At 39.6% G+C, this 23,873-nt stretch overlaps 1 protein-coding gene across 7 annotated transcripts in view; it reads left to right on the top strand.

The window, feature by feature from the left end:
* TRPM3 (transient receptor potential cation channel subfamily M member 3) overlaps positions 1-23,873 on the top strand; it is a 397,273-nt gene that overhangs the window by 325,197 nt on the left and 48,203 nt on the right. For 4 of the 7 annotated variants that reach the window (XM_042013148.1, XM_042013144.1, XM_042013149.1 and 1 more), the window contains exons 10-16: positions 6,595-6,695; positions 8,497-8,631; positions 11,186-11,236; positions 17,764-17,904; positions 19,268-19,297; positions 20,352-20,641; positions 21,469-21,697. In XM_042013148.1, the coding sequence (XP_041869082.1) occupies positions 6,595-6,695; positions 8,497-8,631; positions 11,186-11,236; positions 17,764-17,904; positions 19,268-19,297; positions 20,352-20,641; positions 21,469-21,697 (977 nt within the window). Of the gene's footprint in view, positions 1-6,594; positions 6,696-8,496; positions 8,632-11,185; positions 11,237-17,589; positions 17,626-17,763; positions 17,905-19,267; positions 19,298-20,351; positions 20,642-21,468; positions 21,698-23,873 lie in introns of all 7 variants that reach the window. The other 3 variants (XM_042013147.1, XM_042013143.1, XM_042013145.1) reach the window with 1 other exon arrangement.

Here is a 23,873-nt window from a genome sequence, read left to right as displayed (position 1 = left end):
ACAAAGCAAATGAGCTAGAGTTACTTTGCTTCGGTAGTTTTTGTTTCTTTAGGTTTCTGTAGTATTGCTTTCTCCACTTTTTTAGATAATTTCCATCAAGACACCAGTTGTTTGTCCTGCAGGTAACATGACTATTTTGCTGCTACTAGTTTGACGTGTGTTTTAACTACTTGCATAATTAAACCTCATGGCATTTGGAACATGTTCACACAGAAAAAATATAAACCAAGGTGACGAAAGAAAAAATAAATCAATTCAAAACAAGGATCAAGAATTGTATCGATCACCAAATTTCTCTTTTTGGTCCCTTGGAAATAATATAATTTCAGCTTTCATTTTTATCTTAAATATAACTGAATCTTTTATTGTCCTCAGTGTGAAGTTATTCTCTTCACATTTATTCTTAAGACAATCCCTGGAAGTACTGCTCTTGTTTTCTATTGATAAGGCAAAGAATGCCTTAGAGTTGTGATTCCACTTTTTCTAGATGTATTTTCAAGGTCTGTATCCCAACATAGATCCCTGGAGTCTTCTGAAAACTGGCTCTTGGAAGCTGAAGAAAATAAATCACAGGCCTGTGAGGGATTGTTTTCTATTTGAAATGTTCTTTTGCAGTATTTACATGAGCAACTGTTTTGAGGTTGCAGTCTCAGTATATGAGTAGTCCTCCCTGATCTGGAATATCCATTTTGCTGTGCCTAATTGGTGCTGTTGGCCCCTTAGTAAAATAAAATTACCTTTCCTCTTCATGTTAAGGGTGCAAGTCATCATAAGGACGTTTTTTTAGCTCAGGAAGTGCCTGGATCTGTGTAAGTACTTTTGACATCTCCTTTCATGCTTGTCTGAGAATCTTGATTTGAAAATCTGCTGATGGCAGCAGCACTTGTTTCTTGCTCGAGAAAGAGCCAGACAAACTAAGACTTACACCTCATCTTCCCTGCTCCTCAGGACTTTCTGATTATGAAGGTATTCAGTGAAGATCAGATTCACCAGGTGCCTCTGGTCCATAGAAGCCTCCTGATCACAAGGCATTTAACAAATATGTGCAAAGATGAGATCTGTTGTCTCGGCCAAGTCAGTTGTCCTTATTTACACCCTGTCCTTGTACAAGTGTTCTGGCCCACTTTGAAAGAAATACTGACTTTCTGTAAATGTACCTCATTAGCCTGATGGATACTTGGGTTTTTCATCAAAGTCTAAGGTAGCAATGCTGAACCACTTGTCTATTGATTCTTAATAAATAACTTATTTGTAATAAGTAAAATAAATTTAAATTATTTTTTTATGCTGTTGGAATTTACATGGTGTTGGAATTTTCATGCCATTGGAAACTTACTTTCCACAGTTGCCTGTCTCTAAAATTAAAGAAAAGTAATAATTATAATAAGTAAAATAATAAGGAGATTTGAAGCCTGGGTCTGAGTTATCTTGAAATTCATAAATTTAAATTTTAGAATTAATTTAGTCTTCCTACTCTCCAGTACTGTGTGAAAAAAGGGGCAGCACAATGTATGAAACTGGTGAGTGATTACCAGTAACTTTTTCTCAGTCTTCCTGATGAGGAATTTGCTGCTCTTGATAGTGCAAGAGGAACATATCAGCTAATGACCCATCCCACCCTGGTGTGAGTGATTTGGTCACGGTGGAGGGGGACATGGGTTTGGAAACACAAAGTGTCATTTCCTATTTGCTGTGTAAAAGTTGTGATGAACTAATCTCTTTTTAAACCCACACCAGACACACTGCCAATTCAGGAGCTTTCCTGGGCAGCATATTCCACACGCCCCAAACTCAGCACCGCAGATTATTTCCTTGTTTGTTTTCACTTGTTTAATCTTGTCAGCAAGATCTGTCTTTCTTGGAAGTGGTCTTCAATAAACTACAGAATGGCATCCAAACTGGTTATCAATTTACATTTCATGGATGTCACAACAGCATATGGTTTGCAAATGCTTTTTTTTTTTTTTTTTTTAATGTTGAGAGACACAAATGTGGGAAGTAAGTTTCCAAAGGCATGAGTTTTAGCAGGCAAGTTTATCAATGCAGTTTAACTGTTTGTGCTCTCTTAACTTGAACAGTTGGAACTCACATTGTAATGGATTTTGTCCTTTTGCAGCTGCTAGCAAAGCAGAAGGCATATGACAGGCAAGTTAAAGACGGCATATGGAGATGTTCTAAAAAAATACTTGTTTTGAAGTGGCATCAAAGATCCTAGTTCACGAAGCTGTTGCAATGTCTGGAGCAGACTAGCACCAGCCATGGCTCAGATGGTGCTCCAGAAGCCTCACCAGTGCTATTGTCAGCACTGGGAAAGAGATGCTCTGTGGTATGAGCATGTAGTGATATTACTGCCATGTAACCCTCTGAGATGAGGCTAAAGCAGAGGTGATGTCTCTGCATACTTTCCAGCCTGTGAGTAAATCATGATTCATGCTCACTGAACAGCCATCATGTAGTATCAGATGGTCTGGGATAGTCTGCCAGCCATGAAATCACAGGCACAAAAAGGTTTCAGAGTTAGGTCAGATACGTGGCTAGTGCACCTATAGCTGTTTTTGCTGTCTGCTTTTATATTATCAATTGGCTTCTTAAATGCCAAGATGATTCGTAGCAAATGCTGTGGAAACACAGCCTTTGCACCAAAGAGCTGCTGAAACAGAAGACAGCATCAGACCTGCTGAGACACAGAGCAAGAAGTTAATTAGGATTGCTATTTTCCTAATCTATTTCTTTTCTTTAGATGATGATTCAGAGACGACACTGACATGCTTGGGTGCACTTTGGAAATGAGTGTCCCACAACAATTTCTGTCTAGGTAGATCAGTTTTGTGTCATTTCAGCTTTCCAGATTCCTGAGCACCAAGATCATGGGCTATTCCAGAAGAGTCCTTCAGGGGTTTATGTTGGTCACAGTAAGCTTTAGCTGGTATATAAAAGCCTGTAGTAATAAGTATATAAAAGCTCTTCAGTAATCCTGCAAGTGCACAACATTCACTGTCTGATGTGTACCCAGGCTCACCAAAGATACAGTGTTGAGTTTATGGTCCCAGGCTTTATCACCAAGGAGTATTGCATTTTTGGTCCAAGATATTGAGTAGAGAATGTGACTTTTTACCAGAAGAGTCTGTGCAAGATACCCAAGCAGTCCTAGGTGGCAGCCTAAGAACAGAAAATTAACATCTGCATGAACTAACTGCTGTCCCAGCAGTCTATCTATATCCAGAGATATCTATACCAAGTACTGCCAAAACAATGAATTGCATCCCAAAAGCAACTGTTCTTCTAGGAGCAGATGAAAGGAGGGGTCACAATACAGATGCTGTCATAGACTTAAAACATTCTTTTGAGGAACATATCCTACAATCAGCCAGACACTAGAATTTACTAGAGTAAATATTATAGAGACATTGGTCATATTACTTAAAACATTATTTAACGCAATAAGTATGATATGGCAATTAAAATAATGCAGTACAATAGGTTATTTACTGTACCTTATTTCTTTATTTCCCAAATATCTTTGGCTTTGATTTGGGTGTATTAAAGTGGTGCTCATGAGTGAGATGCATCCCCAGAAAGATCACTTTTTGGATTCTTCCTACTGACTCAAATCCATGTTCTATGGCACTGAATGCAGTCAAGGAAATGATTGAAAGGAGACAGTGTCTTAAGAAGGCCATCTCCTGTTTTTTCTGGGAATTTTTCTATATATGAGTGGAAACATTCATACTTCTTAATACTGGGTAAAATTCCACCTACCGAATACTTCCTTTTTCATGTGAGACAAAGGCCATCAGTTCTATCCTAGAATAAAATCAAGTAAAAGGCATCCACAGCCCGTATGCTGCTCTGTACAAACATTTATAGCTTTGATTTTCCTTCTCCTCCTAAGTAACATCAGTGTTATCCACATTCACCTGAAAACACCTCAAGGAAGACAGGAAAGAGGAGAAGGAAGCAAGGGCTTTCCAGCAAGAAACTTTACTCTGGAAGCACCCATCCCACCAAATGCACCAGAGTCCCAGCATGCACACCTGTACTTCCCAGTCTACACCCTAGCTGATAGACTGGTTCAGACGTGGAGTACAGCATCCCCTTGAGAAACCACACATGCCCTTTGACTGCCAGATATCTGCAGTGCTCTGTGAGACAATGAAATCAAACATCATGGCAACAAGCACTGAGAAGAGCATCAGCTCTGGGACTGCACGTGCACCCACAGGAAAGCTTGGCCACTGCTGGCAGCCTTAAGCACAGTGAAGGGAGATGGGAAGGACACAGGCTGGACCATGGCTTGCTTTCCCCTCTGCTCAGTATTTGCAGCAATGAGCATGCTCAAACAAAACAATTTTGATGAACAGATGAGCAGGCCCTATGCCAGCTTCTCTTTCCTGTGATCAAATGCGCCAGAAGACCCTCTGTTCATCTGCCAGCTGAATCTTTCCTAAAGCGTGAAAAGGCCCAGGATTGCTAGGGTCAGTTGACACAAACTGGAGAACACTCCCTGCTAGGGCTCAGAAGTTACTCATCTGGAGCCTCAGTGATTTAGCTTGACCTCTGTCTGAAGTGGGGGCAGTGTAAGTAGCCCACTTCCCTCCCCAAGTCCATCTGATCCACTCTTGATCCAAAATGGTTTCTAACTAGACGGCACCCTTGGCTACCCAGACTGTAGGCTGTGGGAGGAAAATCAGCAACTGGAGCTCCCTCATCACATGTGCAAAATGTTGTCAGGCTGTGGGATCACTGTCACTGCCCCCCAGTTTTAGAGTTCATCCATGTGCCTCCTCCATGGCTCACCAAAAACCTTACCTGAGCACCTGCTAAAGCTCTCACTTCTCCTATAGGCACATGGTTGGGGGAGATCTGATGAGAGGATCTCTTGTTTGCATCAGAAGGGGGAAGAACATTATTTGCTCTCTGTGTTAAACTTACATTGTCATATTCTCTGCAGGTAATTTTGTTTTCTGTTTTTATAAATAAATCCTGGGATGTTGAAATGTAGCAACATTTTTGCCTTTTCCAAAGGTAAATATTTTCTGTTCTTGAATGCTGTGTGTTGCTTATGTAAGAAACTCCAGAAGTTTCAGATGTTGGCATTCCCCCTGAGGTCTCTTGTGAGAGCTTTTGTCTGTGTTGTAGCACATAGCAATGAGAAGTTGTGTCTTATGCAAAGGGGCATTCCTGGTACTTCTTAGCCACAGAAGTCACAGAAATATTTTCACTTTTTTCTTCCTCCTTTATTTGTTTCAATTCTGTTTTGTTCCTGCATTGTTCACCTTTTTATCTGAGCTCATTTCTGTATGAATGTGATTTGGATGATTCACAATCCACTATCTCCCAAACAATCACTGTAGGTATTGACAAGTATTTGGCAATGTCAGCAGTGAACTGACTTCAAAGTTGAGAGTTATGAAATTAAACTACAGGCTAGGCTTCATGAAGGTTTTCATTAAGGTCTTCATAGAGAATTTCAACAGCCAGCTTTATGTTTTCCTTGCCTCCAATTTCAGAGTCCACTTTCAGCTGGAGAGCGTGGGTTTGAATAGTACAGAAATGGGGACAGAAATGCTTTGAAGTAATGAAAAGCTGTTACTTATGCTCACTCCATTATATCAGTATAAGAATTAATAAAGACACAGTAACAGTAGAGGTATGAGTTCTTTAAAAAATAAGCCTTTATACAATCACCTAACCACTGCAAGCAGATATGTAGTTAAAAGTCAAAGGGCCCTTTATTTATTTGGTGAATTAGTTCATTCAGGCCAGCTCTCCCTGTGACACTGAAGCACAAATGCTGTTTTATTATTGCAAATCAGCTCAGAACTGTGAAATATTAAAAAAGCACAGCAGGACAGGAATGTCCCACAGTGTCCATTAAAACTGCAGGGAAAAACATACCCTCTCTTCCAAAAACAAACAGCTCCAAATCCATCTTATCATCCACATAGTTTCTGATTTAGTTTGGATGTATTATACCTTGACACCAGCTTTATAGAATGCTTTCTTACTTGGATATTTCATATGTGAAGGGAAATTTGTCCTACCAAGACCCCTCAGTACAAACGGGGGAGAAATTCTATGCTTCTTACCAAGCGGAAATGCATAAGATGCCAAAAAAAGCACAACTACTGAAATGAGGGGTGTCTGTATGAGTTGAATCTACTTGTAATTGCTAGAGGCACGTGTGTGTGTGTGTGTGTGTGTGCGCTCTCAGTGATATGTGTGGGGGTGTGTGTATTCCTGCAGCTCCATCTGTATCCTGGCTTGTTCTCTTGCTTCCTATCCAATAGGAGGGAAACCAGTTTAGTCCACCACGAATTCCCTCTTCTGATATCACCAGTATCTGCTATATATTGAAGGGGAATATGAGGAAATAATTAATGTTTAGAAGACAATCTGAGAACCACACATCCAGATTTGAGAACCAATTTTTTTTACAGGTGCAATGGACAGTTTGGTTTTGTTTTAGTATGAGATCAGCTGCAGAAATGAGATGGACATCTGTAAGACTTTTCAAGAAGAGGAATTACCATGGAATTATGAGCGTAATGTCTTATTTCTTTTTTCTCCCTGCACCCCTGTCTGTATACACAGGAGCTAACGCATCTGCTCCCGACCAGCTGAGCCTAGCACTAGCCTGGAACAGAGTAGACATCGCCCGCAGTCAGATCTTTATTTATGGGCAACAGTGGCCGGTACAGTATATATATATATATATATATACACAGCATCTTCTGTTGAAAACGCTTTGAACCCTCCAGAGTATTAAATCCATTCTGTTGGCAATGGTGGCTTTAGTGTGGCTTAAAACACACTGGGTCCTGCCAAACACATGGTTCCCAATCACAGCTGCTGAAGGCAGGCACAGTTGCAGAGATGGTAATGTGTTCTGTTGTCCAAGGAAATGGTGACATCTAGCGATGCCTTAAGAGTAGGAAACCATACCTCTGAAAAAAACGGGAAGTATCAGATTTATACCACGAAGCATGATTCTGCAATCTGAGAAAAACAAGTGTACAGCCGTGTTTTAGTGCTAGGCTATAAATTCAAGGAAAGTCAAAGCATCTTTTTTCTCTTCAAGCAGCATGCTTTTGTATGCAAATACTGAATTTAAGGTTATGATTTGGCATAAAAATATGCCACACAGATGTTGGAAGTCAGGTAGACTGCAGGAGCTGATCAGCAGTGTCGCTGCAGATGGGCTGTGGCTCCAGACCTCAGGTGGTCTTATGTTTGTGCCCACTGCTGTTCTGCATCTATCTGCCTGCTCTGTATCTGTCCTATTCTGTGCTCCAGTTGCTCCCCAGCTCACACCATTCCCAGGGAGCACCAGGGGCATAGATTCTCTTCAGGAGTGGTAGGGCTGTAAATGGAGGGGCTGTTGAACACTGTGTCAGGCAGAGGAGGAGGAGTCAACTCCCAGATTGTGCTGCAGCTTTTACAGGGACAGAAGTCACCCAGAAAAAAAAAACGAGAAAGCCTCGATCTTTATCTCCTCAAAGCCCAACTTATCTTGTCTCAGAAGTTTCAATGGGACCACAATAGTCATTACTGTGACACTTGTTTCATCACTGTCATTAAAATTTCACATGCTGTCATTACATGAGCATTTACAATTCCCCATGGAAAAATTATAACAATGGGAACAGCTTCTGTTTAAGTATCCTTGCTTTAAATGTAGCTTTCTGCAGCTTGCTGCCCATAAAAGCTAGTACAAAAATCCTCGCCTTTGCAGTTATGGAGTGAACAGGACTATTTATTTTGTCTGTGATATTGTGCATCGTATCATTTTGACATGTATGTCAAAACGAAAGAGGGATTTTAATGGCACTAAACTGGCCTTACTGTTATCTCTTCATCACCACATCATAGCAAAAATTTGCATAAATTCTGCAAACTGAAATAATTTTGCAAGCTAAAAGCTGGAAGGATGAGGTAATTTCTCATCATTCTAACTCCACCTGACCTACAAGAGATAAGAAGGAGGGGTTTTGTGTGAGTAGACCTCTTGCATTTGGGCCTTCAAAGGAATGCAAATTGTGAAGCTATTTCTGTTTCCTGGGTGTTCAAATTTCCCTGAGTTTCCACACCACAAACAAAAGAAAACTCTAGAAAAAACAGAACTAAAGTGATTTTGTGTGCCCATAACAAATAAATCCAATACAAATAAAATGTTTGACAGGAAAAGAAATAGCAATAATAATGACATGGTGAATAGGGTGGAGATGTGGTCACCAGTTTTCTGGGTTCCAGTTCCTTTGTCCTAATCTGTTTTTCCTAGAGTATGTTAACTAGCACTCTGATATTAATTTTTGAAATGCAGCCCTGAGTCAGAAAAAGCTGTTACAGATTAAAACCGTGATTATCCCATTTCAAGCATAGAAGAGCAGCCCTCAGAATTTTGTCAGGATTCCCTGCTTGTGCTAGAGTGACTGAACCAGCTGGATGCAGCCTGCCACGCCCAGGAACAGCTTCAATTAATCACTTGCTTTGCAGGTGGGCTCCCTTGAGCAAGCGATGCTGGATGCACTGGTGTTGGACAGAGTGGATTTTGTGAAATTACTCATAGAAAATGGAGTAAGCATGCATCGTTTTCTCACCATCTCCCGGCTAGAGGAACTGTACAATACGGTAGGGCCAACCTAAGGCAAATTTTCTGTCTCTATATTCACTGTTCTAGCTCCCACTTGTATTGTAATGACATGATGATGATGCACAAGGCAGTCAACACCTGCTGCAGAAATTTTTCAGTAGTCCATATTGTCTCTCTTGCTTGTCTCTCATATAATGTAACATGTTGTGTCTTGCCCACATAATCTGCTGTATGGATTTTGTAAGACATGAACTAAGCCCCACACAGTACCAGCTAATTGCTTGTCATTGTAATTCCAATGACAAGCCTAAGATTTAGGCAGGTGGCATTGGCTGGAAGACACTAACTGGCAAGTTAGGACCATACAATGGTGTTATATGACTCCTGACAATATGGTTTCAGAAAAATCATCCAACTCTTAATCAATCTCTGTTATAGTGAAGGACTTTCCCATGCCCTCACTGAGTGTTCCAAAAATTATACCTTCGACTTTTAAAAACCTGTTTGCAGGTTTTTAATCTTTGCCATTAAAATGAATAGAAAACTGCACAAGTTCAGTTTGCTTCTGAATTCTCAAATGCAAAACACATTCCAGCATTCACCCAACTTAGGTAGTAGTTCAGAAAGTTCAAACTTCCTATGTGTTATGAAAAAAGTCTTAAAGCACTGTCTAGTTCTTAGAATTCCCAGTTTTGTGTGTTGGAGAAAGTCTGTGATATGAGCGTATCTCTTTTCAAAAAGTTTTTCTTCTGCCAGGTTGTTCAAAGCCCTTGCCGTCGTAAGCTGCCACACTGGGCTGTTATCCAGAGGTGTTGCACACTGATGGTGACCAGAAGTCAGTCTTGCAAAAATATCAAACATGAAAAGAATTCATTAGATTTGGGCAAAATGTAGAGAAACAGGTATCCATGTCACCCTAGAGACAAATTCCCATCTGATCTTTGATCACCTTACACTTTGCCTATGGACTAGCACCCAGGTATTAAGAACAGAATGCCTGTGAGCTTTCTTGCAACAGGGATAAGCAGTGTAGTTCTTGTACTAAAGCCAGCTTTTACAGGGAATAAGTTTGAGGGAAGTCTTCAGTTCTAGAGCTACAAAATTGAATTAAGTTATTGCTATAGAAATCAGCATAAATTTTTTCATGCACAAATTCTGAAAGATCCGGGCTGTGAAATGCCTAAACTACCAATTATAATATATGATCAAATGCATCCATAGTAGCCTTAGCACCAGAAAAATCACAAGGCCAGTTAAAAAATACCATATTTCAGCATGAGACCTAGGAGTGACCTGTGAAGCTACAGACCATTGAATCTTACCTCTGCCATGGCAAATTTGTAAAAATAGGACAAATTATAGAATTCACAGACAAGGGAATCAATTTTATGTCAACAAAGAGTTTACCCAGCTTCTGTAGGAAAATTTTAAGCCTTAGAAATCCATTACCATTTCTGCAATCAACATGCAGGAGAATAAGGATGTTGCACTTGGTCCCCTTTTTTCTTGCAAAACTGTTTGACAATATTTTAAAGCTTCAAAGGCTACTAAAGAAGTATAGCCATGGCATAGAAGATCAGGGACACTTTTGGTTTAAAAACTACTTGAATGTTAGAAAACAGAGAGAAGGAATACATGGTCTGTTTTCACCACAAAAGGACATTATGACCAGGGTCATTGAAGAAGACCCTGTCCTGGGACCACAGCTGTTCAGCTTGCTTATATAAGATCTGAAAAATGGTACCTACAGAAGAGACAATAATGTTCACAGATGATTTAGAATCACTCAGGGTAGGAAAATCTGAAGCAGCATATGAAGAATCACAGGTAAGTCTCATCATGCTCAGAGATGGGTTTATGTAAAAATAACTGTTGAGAAGTGCAGAGCAATGCATGTATGGAAACATCGACTCTACACATGTGCAATGATCTCATCCATCATCAGCTACGACCAAGAAGACCTCTCATAAAAGTCTCTTAAAATATCAGCAACAGTCAAAAACAAAGCAGAAAATAAATTAAGATATAAAAACAACAACAACAACGATAATAATAATAAAATTGAAATTGCGGTATTCCTCTTCAGAATATTTTTGCAATGCCAGCTGGAGTCAAAAGAAGATTGGACAAATTCACACACTGTGCATGCTGCATTCACATACATGTGCATTCATGGACAGTGGCTTTCAGATGAGACAGGATCAATGCCAGGCTCAGTCTCTCTGAGCCGTCAGCGATGGAAGTGTGCAGGAAGTGGCTGAGACTAAAGCAGCTGGTTTTCTGTCCGTTCTTTCCCAGAGGTAGTGCATGTTGTGCTGTGCTCCTGGCTTTTCCAAGCCTAACCTGGTACACAGGACTTCAGTTTTCATCCAATACAGTAGTTCTTAGGGTTTTCTTATGGAAGAGTTTTCTACAAAAGAGGATTCAGGTGAAATAATGCTCTTGTAATTGTTTTGTGGTTTTTTAATTGATAGCACTGCACAATTTAAGTTCTCTCAGCTGCCTGATTTCTAAAATACTAAGGTGAGAAAGTTATCCTAACATTTACATTTTGTGCAAACTATTTTTTTCTTCTTCATTTGTCCTTTGCAGAGACATGGACCATCCAATACTCTGCATCATCTAGTCAGGGATGTCAAAAAGGTAAGAGCCCAACAGACGGTAGGTTGAAAATAATGCCATTGCTTTTTTGTAGCTAGATACAGTCTCAGTTTTGCATGAGCTTTCAGTCAGAGCCTTCTCCTTCCTGCCAGTACAGAGTGTCCTGTTTGTGTGCTCCAAATATGAACTTTTTGCATACTAAGCACAATTAGCAAGTTATTTGGCTTGCTTTCTCTGTGGTTTTAGATGCTTGAGTAATAGTGTGTCTGCTGCCATAATTGTAGGCTCTTACATACTGTGTGGATTTATGCTGTTATTTGTATTTTTCCATACCTGCAACTGTTATTAAAGCTACTTTCTGTGTTGTTAGTTTACTTCCAAGCCTGTAAAATAGCTGTTACCTGTGTGCTGGATCCTGCCTTGTTGAAACAGTTCCTCATTCTGTATTGTGTGGTATGTTGTAGCCATCTTCCTCAGCAGAAATATAAAAAATGAGTAGTGCTACTTTCCCTTGACCCTTATCATGTTAATTTCAAGAGCCTTGAATTATAAAAATCCATTAGAAGAGCAGGACAGAAACACTGAAAGGTATAGTGGCAGAAAGGAAATACCAAATACCTTTACCAATGTGCTCAGGATTAAAATGTTACAGCACAGCAGCTGCAATGAATTGAAATCCCTTATCCTTTAAATATATGGATCAGGTAAGGAGATTGAGTCTGCAAACAACCTCATCAGCTTGAATATTCTCCCAAAGTACGTGCAGATTACAACCTTGCACATTATGTAAGTCAGACCTCAAGGGTACCATACTTGAGAAAGGATATTTCTGTACATGGGACTAGATAGAAAATTTTAAAAGGAGAGGACATTTTTTCTAAGAGCACAGGTTTTAGTGGTTTCTTCTGTCAGTGACAGCTGAACAGAACTGAAGTCAGCTAAGGGAGGAGAGTGGAAATGTGTCATAGAGCATCTTTTTATTAAGTAATTCTACAGAATAGTCAGTAGCATGTTTAGGAAGGTTCTGGTGGTATTCTTTGGTTAGTGTGTTAAATGGCGTCACCATCGTCCAATTATGAGTGACCATTGAAAAGTTTGAAACACCTACAGAAGAAACCATGCACAACAAATCCTGTTGGAATGAGCAGAGTAAAGCTAGAGTATATTTAGAATGGATACTGCTCTTGAAGCCCAGGTTTCCAGAATAATTTTTTTACTAAATTTATGTAATTTATGTAACTCTTAAGTATTTGAAACAAGCATCATCTTTCTTCTAATTTAAAGTATTTACCTTTCCAAACTCCTTCTCTCCCCCAGAATCACCTTTCCACGTCCTTTTTCAAAGGCATAGCAAATTGTATGTTGAGTAAATAAGTAGTATCAATCTTTTTTCTGAGCCTCTAGCCAAATACGTATTTTTAAAGAAACTCTTGGAAAAAAAAGGCTTCAAGGTAGTCAAAGATGATCTGTACTCACAGACGTATATTGATAGACAATAAATAAACTTACCCTATATTTGATGACATTATTTGTTCCACAGTGACTTCTAAATATTAGGTGATGGTTATCTTTCCTTAAATTTATCTTTCTTTCCTCTGAGCATATCTAAAATCTTCAGTAATTCCAACTACATTGAATCAGTTTTATGAACATAGGTGAGGACTTTAAAAGTAGACAGGCTGGTGCAGCTCTTTAGCACCTTCAGGAAAAAAACTGCACCTCTGGGTCCGTATTTCTCATTTTGTCAGTGATGAGGAACAGCCATGGTTCACAGGGAGAAGTGACAGCTCACCATAGCCCTGCCAGCGGAACAGATCCCTTACCAGTCAACCAAGCCATAAATCAGTCAGCAGATCCGACAACAGTTTAAATGAAAACACCTCCTTGGAAATAACTTCTGAATGGACACATCACCATTTGACAGTTAGATGGCCCAGCATGCATAAAAAAAAGACAGACCATTCTGCTGATGCTAATTTTTTGAGTTTATGTATATTTTGATGCCATATACCTAGCCTCTCAGATTTAATTACAGCATCACAGAATATAAATACAAAAGTATGTCATACATCAGCTTGAGGCAGCACCTAATCAATATGAAATACACAATATGAAAAGCACACTGTGCTTTTACACGTACATCTCAATTTTAAAACCTGCACTATTTAAAACGGTGTATGCTAAAAAAAATTATTTGCATCTGGATCATTGTGGATTCTCAGATAGAAAATGGATGCTTAAAAATCGTAGAAGCAGTAATTTACTACTATTGTACTATATAGCTGTATAAATCAGTAGGATGGTATTTTGTTTTGTTGTGTTTTCTTTTGTTTGGTTTGGTTTTGTTTTGTTTTGTTTGAAAAACAATCTTGCCTGCTTCATAAAGCAAATAATTAGAACAACGGAAGTCACATTATCACATTCTGTTTGTGGCAGCCTGTAGACACATATGCACACGCACACACATGGACACACATATTATTTTCCCACACAACAATATATTTTCCCTTTGGATTTCTAAATACTGCTGTGAAGACTGATAGCCTAGGCAGCATATTGTAAAGGCCTGGAGGCACAATCTTAAAGAATTTACAGTAATCAAAATGTGCATATATTTTGCATGTATTAACAAGACAAATTATGATATAATGACTCTGCCTCATATCACCTTTCAGTCCTCTCAGTTCCGTAAGTACATAGTGGGACCAAACTGCCTGCATTTTTTGCCTCATGGCCACTTTGACATCTCCTGTCAAAAGTCCAGAATTTAACATGTAAGTTTGGCTTCCTTCCATTGACTGTACCCAGGCTAAGCAGAAGGAATCAGAAAGTGGCCATGCTGGACACCATGTCTGCAAGTGGAGGTTGCCCTCTACAAATTTAAAAAAAAAATAAAAATCCCTCCCTGCCTCAACTAGATGATGAAGATCAGTAGAAATTAACAGATGGATTTTTTTTCTCTTATGCAAAAAGTTGTATGTAATTAACAGATCTCAATTCCACTTCAGGATTATTTACATTTCCAGATTTGGGGGTTTTTTGGACTACTGCTGTATGCCTGCATTTCCAGAGAACAAACTAGAAGTATACAGAATTTTGACAGTAATATTTTTTCCTCAGCATGTAAACTCAGAGGTTTGATACTTGGTGACACAAAAATGCACTTGAAGTGAAAAAAGTACTACAACTGACTAGCTACAGTTTAAAGCTGAAGTTTCTTCAGGAGAAGAATAGTGCATTAACATTGAAGAGTTTTCCCCAACATTAGAAGATCAGATGATTATTAACCAGGACACCTATCTTACCTCAAAATCAAAGTTTCTCCTCTGTCATTCTTTACCATCTAGACTGCAGTAGAATTATCTCAACCAAATTCTTGTTCTTGGCTTGTTCTTGGGGCAGTTCTGTCCCACTTGCACCACTGTGCTTCATTTACAAGAGTTCTTAGCACTGCCAGGCTAGTTCAAGCTGTCTGCTGATACAGCAAATGCTTTGGCATGTGTGTAACTCCTCTCACAAGGATGGTGCTGTTTTCTTTACTAGGGCTTCTCACTTTGGAAAAGTAATGTTTATGAAATGTGTATTTTTGCTGTGGATTTGGGAATTTTCTTAATGAAGCATTTCAATATTATCTGTGAGGTTTAGATGCATATTATATCAAAGTTACTCTAATGGAAATTTTTTTCCTAAATTTTTAATTAAAAATTAGAAATCAGAACTCTATAAAGGAACTCACCCTTTGTAACACATGTAGCACCCTGATGCCTCTTGCTCTTTCTTAACTGCTCAAATATTTTTTGCCACTTAATAATATTAAAGCATTCAGTTTGAGTGAAGGCCTTAAGATAGAAGGACTCTGTTGAACTACAATCCTGCCTTGGAGCTGCAGCTCCCATTTCTGCTAATGCTTTCATCCTTGTTCTAGTAGAATTATCACTTTACAGATTCTGGAGAGAGAAGAACATTTTTGGCAGAAAAACCAACCAAACTAACCTAGAAGAATTTAATTTTTTGATTTAATTTTTAGGTTTATTTTTCATTTTATTTTTAGCTGTTATTTTTCTTTAAACTGTTCAGCATATGTGTTACCATGTACAAATTATCTAAGCTAATACACATTCCTGCAAACCACAGTAATTCCCCCACCCATCAAATTAGACAGGATTAGGAAGGTTGCAAAAGGATGTGCTAGGGGACATTGCTTAAAAATGGTTGGCAGCTCAATTTTTTCCACTAAATTTGCTTGACTTTCTGTCCCTTTGAATGCCAGCTGATTGCTGAGCGTGGTACACCAGAGCACTGCCTCCCTCTCTCCCTCCTGAGCCTTTTCAGTGTGCTGCTTGTACTGTGGTAGCGGGGCTGGAAACAAGCCTTGCTCTTCATGGCTGAGGCAGAAAAGGAAGAAGGATATTTGCATCCACTTTTTCTCTTCTGCAGAACCAGTTGCCATCTGCTCTCCATTAGTGTTTCTCTGCTCTAATCTAATAAGCACATCTCCAGAGAAGCCAGACAGATATCTCCAGACATGCAGATATTTCCAGCAAGACATGACAGTCATAAAATTACTCCATGTGAATTACTGACCTTCTTCTAATGAACACATAAAAAGAGCTACAGGCTCACTGTAATTGGTGCTGTACATCATTATAGAAAATTAGATACTTTTATTACTGTGCACTGAAAACTTTTGAAGCTAGGAGTTAAAGTTTTCTGGTCCTTCTGCAGTGTTGACTATATAAGATAATTTTTTATTGGAGTAATATTCCTCTTTTCTAGGCTACTATTCAGAGTACAGAGAAGGATAATTTATCTCTTTTTACACTTTTTCTCTTTTTATTTTGTAGTCATGTATTTTGCACAGTGACGTACAGAACAGAGACTGTTCTGTAAGTCTGAAGGGTTTCTTAGTGAGGTCAGTAGAGCCAGGTGATCTGTTCACAGTTTGCTGAATCATGCCTTCTTTTCTGGTAGGGAATGCTATCTGAAACATGAACTGTCATCCGATCAACTCAGAAGCAGTGAGTTACAGAAGGAAGCAAACTTTCATTTGGGTTCATTCCCTTCCCATTAGTCCTTTCCTCCTGTAAAGGGATCAGAGTTTTCCTTGAGGAGTTCCACTGGAGGGAATAGAAGAGCAGGTGTGCCCACATGGGGTTTTGTTCCCCCATTGCCAGAGACCCCAAGAGACTTGACTGGCACATCAGTGAGTGCACCCCAGCCTGAAATTGTTCTGGCCTACGAGGTGCCCCATTGGGTTTACTGCAACGGGAGAACAGAAATGCCCCATTAACTCAAAGCAAGTTCATGTGCAGTGAGAGACAATTTGTTACTGAAATCTTTTTTCACAGTTTTGCAAGCCAGAAGTACTGGAGAACTCGTAACCTTAGTGATGCCATTTTCAGACTTGACAGTGAAGAGAAGGAGGATGTGTGCAAGGGAGTTCACCTTAAGAGGACAGTGAGATGTGGATATATTTGTCATTCTTCTTCCTTTCAGGTTGAAAGGTACATGCTGAAGACATCATATACATATACATAAACATAGATATATAAGAATATCTAACAGAGGATAAGAAAGGAAAAGAAATGGAAGGACAAGTATTTAGGCATCTTTTCCAGGATCCTGCTAATGACCCTTGCCACAAACTCAGTTCATTTCTTGTGAGACAATCTCCATGGCTCTGCTGGAAATTACGTAATTAGATTATATGTTTAAAGGGGCTTTTAGTAGTATATGTCAGGAACTCAAGTAGTAGATATCTAGAAAAATTGCTAGGCCTGTAGTTTTCTCCATAGACAAACCCCGAAATAATTAGCCACAGATATTTTGTTTATTACACCTTCCGTACATACAGATGCTTTCCTCATTCTCGGTGTGAAACTTACGCAGAGGTGTGTATTCTTTGAACATTACTCCAAGACTGAGTGCTGATAGACTCTCCTAGCCCCTAGAAACTAGCAATAATAGTAGCTCGTGTACTGTGTAAGTCCTCTAGAGTTGTAACACCACTCCTCCTGCACTTTCTTTCCTGGAACATGGGAAGGAAACACTGCAGAATGGGAAGGAGCTGGTCCCATGTCCACAAAAGATGCTGCATTATGTCAGTTCACCATGCCTTGACAGTTCAGATGAGGCAGTCCAGAGAGATGCCAGCAAAGATGTGAGATGCCGGGACAAGTTGTGGGTAACAGCTGCTGCAGAAAAGGTGCTATCTTGGAGAATTAGAGTCCATCAACTGTGCCTGACTTTTCAAGTGTGTCGATCCTCATGTTTTTGTTTCTGCAGTCATGTTCCTTGTTTTCCCAGCTGAAGAATATGAGTACTGTGTACTGACGTTATCTTCTGTTACTTCCAACAAGTTCTTCACCTTATTTAACTTATGTCTTCTTTCCAAGCGAGAATATCCAGGTTTCGGTTGGATCTATTTTAAGGTGAATTAATTAACCAGCATAATAATAAATTCCTGCTTTTACCTATTTAATTTGTTTTATTCTAAAACCATTATAAAGTATATTTAACAATGCCAGTAATAGGCTTTTTTTCTCCCACCATCCCTATTTTCCTTGCAGGGAAACTTACCTCCTGATTATCGGATAAGTCTGATTGATATTGGATTGGTGATAGAATACCTGATGGGAGGAGCATATCGCTGCAATTACACCCGAAAGCGGTTCAGAACACTGTACCACAACTTGTTCGGGCCCAAGAGGGTAAGAAACAAGTTATTTGCCATCCTCATGACTGTACCAACTGGTAGGGATTACCATAGCTTCTTACATGCTTCCGGACTGGTGGGGTCCAATGTACACGCTCTTCATTCTACAGATTGATTTCCATTATGTACATTGCAGTTATCTCACTATAATGCATCACAAGCCAATCACAAGCTATGGTTTTTATTAATTTAATGAAAAATTGTTGCATTCTGCTGCCCATCTGAAACCAGCACATAAAACAGTCTCCTCATAAAACAGTCTCCTCTGACTCTAAAACCTGTAATTATGAGTATTCACAGCTTTTAAAAGACAAGTCATTGACCTGCACAAATGATAGTATAATTCTAACTCCTGAGTTACACTTGAAGAACTTGAGCATTGTTAGATGCATTTCCTGTCTTACGGCTCATCTCCTGATTGTGATGTGAAGATTTCAGGGCAAAGAAACCCATAACTCAAAACTTAATTAATTTTTTTGGATGTGGCTCCAGCAGTCATTGGGCTCATGGCAAAACCACTGTTAAGTATTTTTGTGGGTTCCACTTTTGATGAATTATAACACTGTGAATACAAAGTAAGGTCTTTCTAAAACACAAAAGCTGGTTTTTGGCATCCTTATTACTGCTGACCCAATCCAGCATGAGTAGAAGTCTGTTCAGCTCCTCCCAGTAAGATTAGTAGCTCCTTCTTGGTCTATTTTTGCCTCGCATTTCAGATTGTAGCAATACAGAGCACTGAATGTAGTAATAAGAGCTATCAATACCAACAGCTCTGTGAAATGGTTGTAGATGGCTACCTGAAACGGGTTTGTTTCCTTTTGCTTTGACACTTCACATTTGAAAGGGAAATGATTGTAGCTGCTGGGAGAGACTTCCTTCCCGTAGTCACTCCATTGAGAAAAGCATTTGAGTAATGATTTCACCAATGCTGAACCAACACTCAGAGCAGCACCACAACAGCCAGTAAAAGTGTTCCAGGGTAGTGGCCAAAACACACTTGTACGCCAGAGAAATCCATTCACGCCTTATCACTTTCTTGCTAGAACAGGCCCTAACCAGATGTAATTTGTACCTGAATCCAAATGTATGTCTTATGTTGTGGTTTTGGTGAAATAATGTCAAACTCAAGTTTGAAAAAACTACATATATGTAATTATTTGATTGGGGGAGTGGGAGGGGGGGTGTCGGGGAGGTATATGTATATATATAAAATACTACATTATATTACATTATGTATATATTATCTATATTATATTGTATATTTTACGTCACTCTACGTGCATATGTATATACAAATAGTTGCAGCTTTTCATCACTATTCAGTGAGAAATAACATATTTCTAACTTTTTTTGTACAGCCTAAAGCCCTGAAGCTGTTGGGAATGGAGGTAGGCAACCTGTGACAAATCTTGATGTCTTTTCCTTCTTTGACAAATATAAACTATATCCAGATAATGTTTAAATTCACTGTAATGAAAGCATGAATTGTATTTTTCATCCAGATAGCATATTTACACAAGGGACAGATTAAGAAACATTTCTTAATAAAAGTCCAGGAGATAGATAAGGAAAAAGAGTGCTCTAGCCCACCTATGGATCTTTTTTTTTCATGAGGATTTAACAAAATGTTTCAGTCTGGCAGGACAAGCAGAATTTCAGTCAGATAGCATCTAACTTTAAAACGTGTTCAGAGAAATTAAACGCAGAGAATGATGCAGAAATCTTCATGTAGGCCAAAGTTATCTCAGTTTTATTGGCCCTATTGGCTACGCCAATGCTTGAAGGGGACAGTAGTATTTTCATGTTTGTTTATTTTATACAACAACTTTCATTTTGCTATCCATAGACATGGGACAGAATAGGTCGGCTCAGGTGATAAAAGAAAAAGGCTAAAATAGGAAAGAAACTGAAGACAATAAAAACAACAAAGGGATTGAGAAAGAAGGAATAAACATGCAAAATAGGAGTAAAGAAGGCAGATTGCTACCTTTGTAAGGAGGTGAAGGGAGAAAACAAGAATAATCATAGAGGGAGTCTTCAGCAGATCAGAACATTCTCTGGATGTGTACTTTCTGGAGTGGAAAGAGGCAGATGCATTACAGCAGATGTTACATTTGCAGTGAACTCTTAGCTTTATTTTAGTGGTGGCTCTTCCAAAATGTTTCTGGATATTGTGTGATTGTACCCTGTGTTATTAGGGAGCAAGAGCAATTCAGAGTGACAGTCCAAGGCTCTGTTTCCCTGGTTACTGACTTCTTAATTACAGTGTATGCACCAATACCTTTTTTATTGTTTACCTATGTTAAATATTTTGTACAAAAAATGATGAAGGGACTGGCCTGCAGAAAATGTGTTTGCCATCTTAGGTACTGATTTCAATGAATTGTGTGAATTGATTCATTTCCTTCACTGATGAAAAAAATTTCTCTGCAATTCCCACAGGATGATGTCCCTTTGCGTCGAGGGAGAAAAACAACAAAGAAAAAAGAAGAAGAAGTTGATATTGATATGGATGACCCTGAGATCAATCACTTTCCCTTCCCATTCCACGAGCTGATGGTGTGGGCTGTGCTGATGAAACGTCAGAAGATGGCCCTCTTCTTCTGGCAACATGGGGAAGAGGCTATGGCTAAAGCACTGGTGGCCTGCAAGCTCTGCAAAGCCATGGCCCATGAAGCATCAGAAAACGACATGGTGGATGACATATCCCAAGAGCTGAACCACAATTCCAGGTGAATTTCCTTCCATGTACACTTTCCTGAGGCGGGGGGGGGGAGGAAAGAGGGAAGAGAGACTTCTGAACCTGCCTAAGATTTTCATATCGCTACCTTGCTTTTATTTCTAACTTGTAGGGGAAGTGCAGTCCCTTTAGAGAAAATCTAAATGGCTTTTAAACAATCTAACTGCCAGAGTAGCAAAGTTGTTACCAATATAACTTCTGAAATGAGAAGATGTCAAGACAGTGAAATATCTATATTGTTTATGTGTTCTCCCTGAGGCCTCAAGAGTCAGACTGCAACATTTCTCTGTGCTTATTCAGGATACTCTGTACATACCAAGCAGAAGAGTTACTGAAATCCTTATAAGCATACCATTCAGACAGAAGTGTTAATTAACCAAGAGATCATGCTTAGGTGAGCAAGGCAAGATACTAGATATTAAAATTTTAGAAATTTAGGATTTTAGAAAGGATATTGGATACTCCTTCTTTCAGGAGACTTGACCATGAAGCCATGGGCAAACAGAAGAGAAACAATCCTTTAAGCTGCAGATAACCAGATGATTTCAGCTAGAAAATGTCAGAGGAGGTGGGCAGGGAGGTGGGAGCAGACAGCTGGTAGGTGTGGGTGCTCATCACTGCTAAGTTGGGGCACTTATTTATATGCCTCACCTTAGCCACTCACATTTGAAAATGTGGATTTCCGTGTGTACAGTCAACATCACAGTTTGCATGATGGAAGGTGATGTGCCCCGTGCAGCGACTGTCAGTTGCAGACAGGTGTTCTGTGCACGAGGCTGTGTGTGCTAATGGGAGTGAACAGATGTCCCTCTGTTGCAGGGACTTCGGCCAGCTGGCGGTCGAGCTGTTGGACCAGTCATACAAGCAGGACGAGCAACTGGCCATGAAACTGCTGACCTATGAGCTGAAGAACTGGAGCAATGCCACATGCCTGCAGCTTGCAGTGGCAGCCAAGCACAGGGACTTCATTGCTCACACTTGCAGCCAAATGCTGCTCACAGACATGTGGATGGGTCGTCTCCGGATGCGAAAAAATTCTGGCCTAAAGGTCATTCCTGTTTTAAAATAAAATTAACATTCAGAGAATTCTAATAGATGATGACAGGGTTCGCAACAAGTCAGTAATAACTGTCTAAATTAACCCTATTTCAGATGCTTATTTGCAGTGACATTAAGCAGGGTTTATTCTTCCTGTGTTCAGTTTTCCAGCAGGGGCTTATCATAAGCCTAAGTTCAAAGCACGCAAATTAGTTTTTTTCATTCCCTTTCCTGAAGTCCCCTCTGATATCATTTATGAGAATAAGAATTGAGCTAGGAGGTTAGTGTGTCACCCTGCCTGTATACTTGAGGAGTTAGTCAAGAGTTTTAGAGATAAAAAAAGGAAAAGGAAGTGTAAGTGAATTAACCGTTAGTGAAAGGTGCTGATCTGACAACCTTCCCCAGAACATGCCAAGCAAGAAGCACAAATTCCCTTGCAAACCCTCGCAAATCTTCCTGATGGCATCGGAAGGGACTACTTTAGAGTGTCTAAAGAGTAATTCAGTTTTCAAACCTGTTTAAGCTTTACTTCCACAGCTGAAAAAACTGCTAACAGTGCAAAGTGAATTCTGAGAGATGAATTTGAGTCCATGGCATGTTTCACCTTCACCAAAGCACTCATCAGTCAGAAGATACCCAAGAATTGCCTCTTCCTCTCAGATCACTGAGAAATATTTTTAGTGAAGGGATTCTCTTTTCTGCACTAATTGCCTGTGTGAAAAGTGGTAATTGCTCAGCTGTTTTGCCATGTGAAAAGACGTTCAGTAATGGCAAGAATGCTTAGGAGTACCTGCATTGCTTTTATACTGGCTCTTAATCCAGTGCCAGCAATGAATGAGAACAAGTGGCTGATAGCATTCCTATGCAGGACCTGTGCATTTGTGTTGTTCTGCTACAGATAGAAAATATTCTCACATTTGAAGCCATTCCTACTACCTATTTCCTGAACTCACAGGCCTGTTATCCTGCAGAGGGACAGCTGCTTTGTTTGTTGTTTGGCTTTGCAGATATTCGGCCTTGGTACGTGGAGAGCAGTGCAGCAACTGATTTCCTACTACATTCACTCCACTTTTCAGCACACATTTCTTAAGCCGTAAAACAGACCTTTATTTCATAATGCATAATGGGAGGTAACACATTCAGTTTCCTTTCAGCTTCTTGTAACACCAGGGCTTCACAAGGATATTTTACTCAGTTTCTAGTCTGTATTTTATTTCACTGAAGCTCATTAGCAGAACTTGTTTAAAGCTAAAGCAGGCTACAAGCTACATAAGCAAAAGGCAGCATGACAAAGAAATAAATTTGCAGGCATGAGTCATGGTTTATTTGCCAAGAATGGTTTTGTCCCTTTGAAACTGACGAATGGCAGGAAGAATTAATATAATCCTTTAGACTGTTGCCAGGGATGTATAGCACCAAGGGAAGGGCTAGGGGCAACTGTTAATTCTGCCTTCTCTTAAAAGTAGCCTTTCTGTGAAGCCAGGTCTGCCTGTAACCCCCTCTCCCTGGGCTCATCCTTTCGTGAGTGCAGGAGCAGTGGAGGAAGCTTTTCTGAGGCTGGGTACAGCATTCCCATACACTAACTGCTCCTCATTGAGTACTTTGAATGTTTCCTACAGCACAGGCTTCTGCTGTTATGATGAGCACAAGCAGCCTCCCTAGCCTGCCAAGAAGTCAAGTATCTGGTTTCACTGTCATTCAGGGAGAGATATATAAGAAAATCATTCTCCATGAAATTGTAGCATAACCAGGAAAAGTTATTGTGCTTGTGAATACAGACTTTGCTTTGTATTACAGTGATATCTATTCAGTTGTACTAATGTTTGAACCCCAAGTATTGTTCATTCTTTATATATCCAAACAAAGTAATTTTAGTGGTTTCTACACTCCTGCATTGTAAGAGGGGGAAGGTAGAAAAGAAAGAACTGGCATTAACATTACACAGCTGCCTGGTTACTGAAACAAAATCTAAAGGGACTGCAAATCCAGGCATCAGCATTTGCCTTTGCTGGCTTTGCTTTATCTCCTCAGATCCACACACAGTTAAACTTTGACTACCAGTGTGCATTAAGCATGGACACAGAGAGCTTGAGACCTACTAACCCTCTCTGTAGAAGTAAATACTCTCTGTGTGTCATTTATACTGATATTTTGTATTATGTATAATGCAGATATTTGCAGGTCTG

This window comes from Corvus kubaryi, unplaced genomic scaffold (genome assembly GCF_017639235.1).
Source record: "Corvus kubaryi isolate FWS band 111438036 unplaced genomic scaffold, C.kubaryi_AGA036_p1.0 split1-37296, whole genome shotgun sequence".
Classification (NCBI taxonomy): Eukaryota; Metazoa; Chordata; class Aves; order Passeriformes; family Corvidae; genus Corvus; species Corvus kubaryi.
This window is presented reverse-complemented; position numbering and strand designations above follow the sequence as displayed.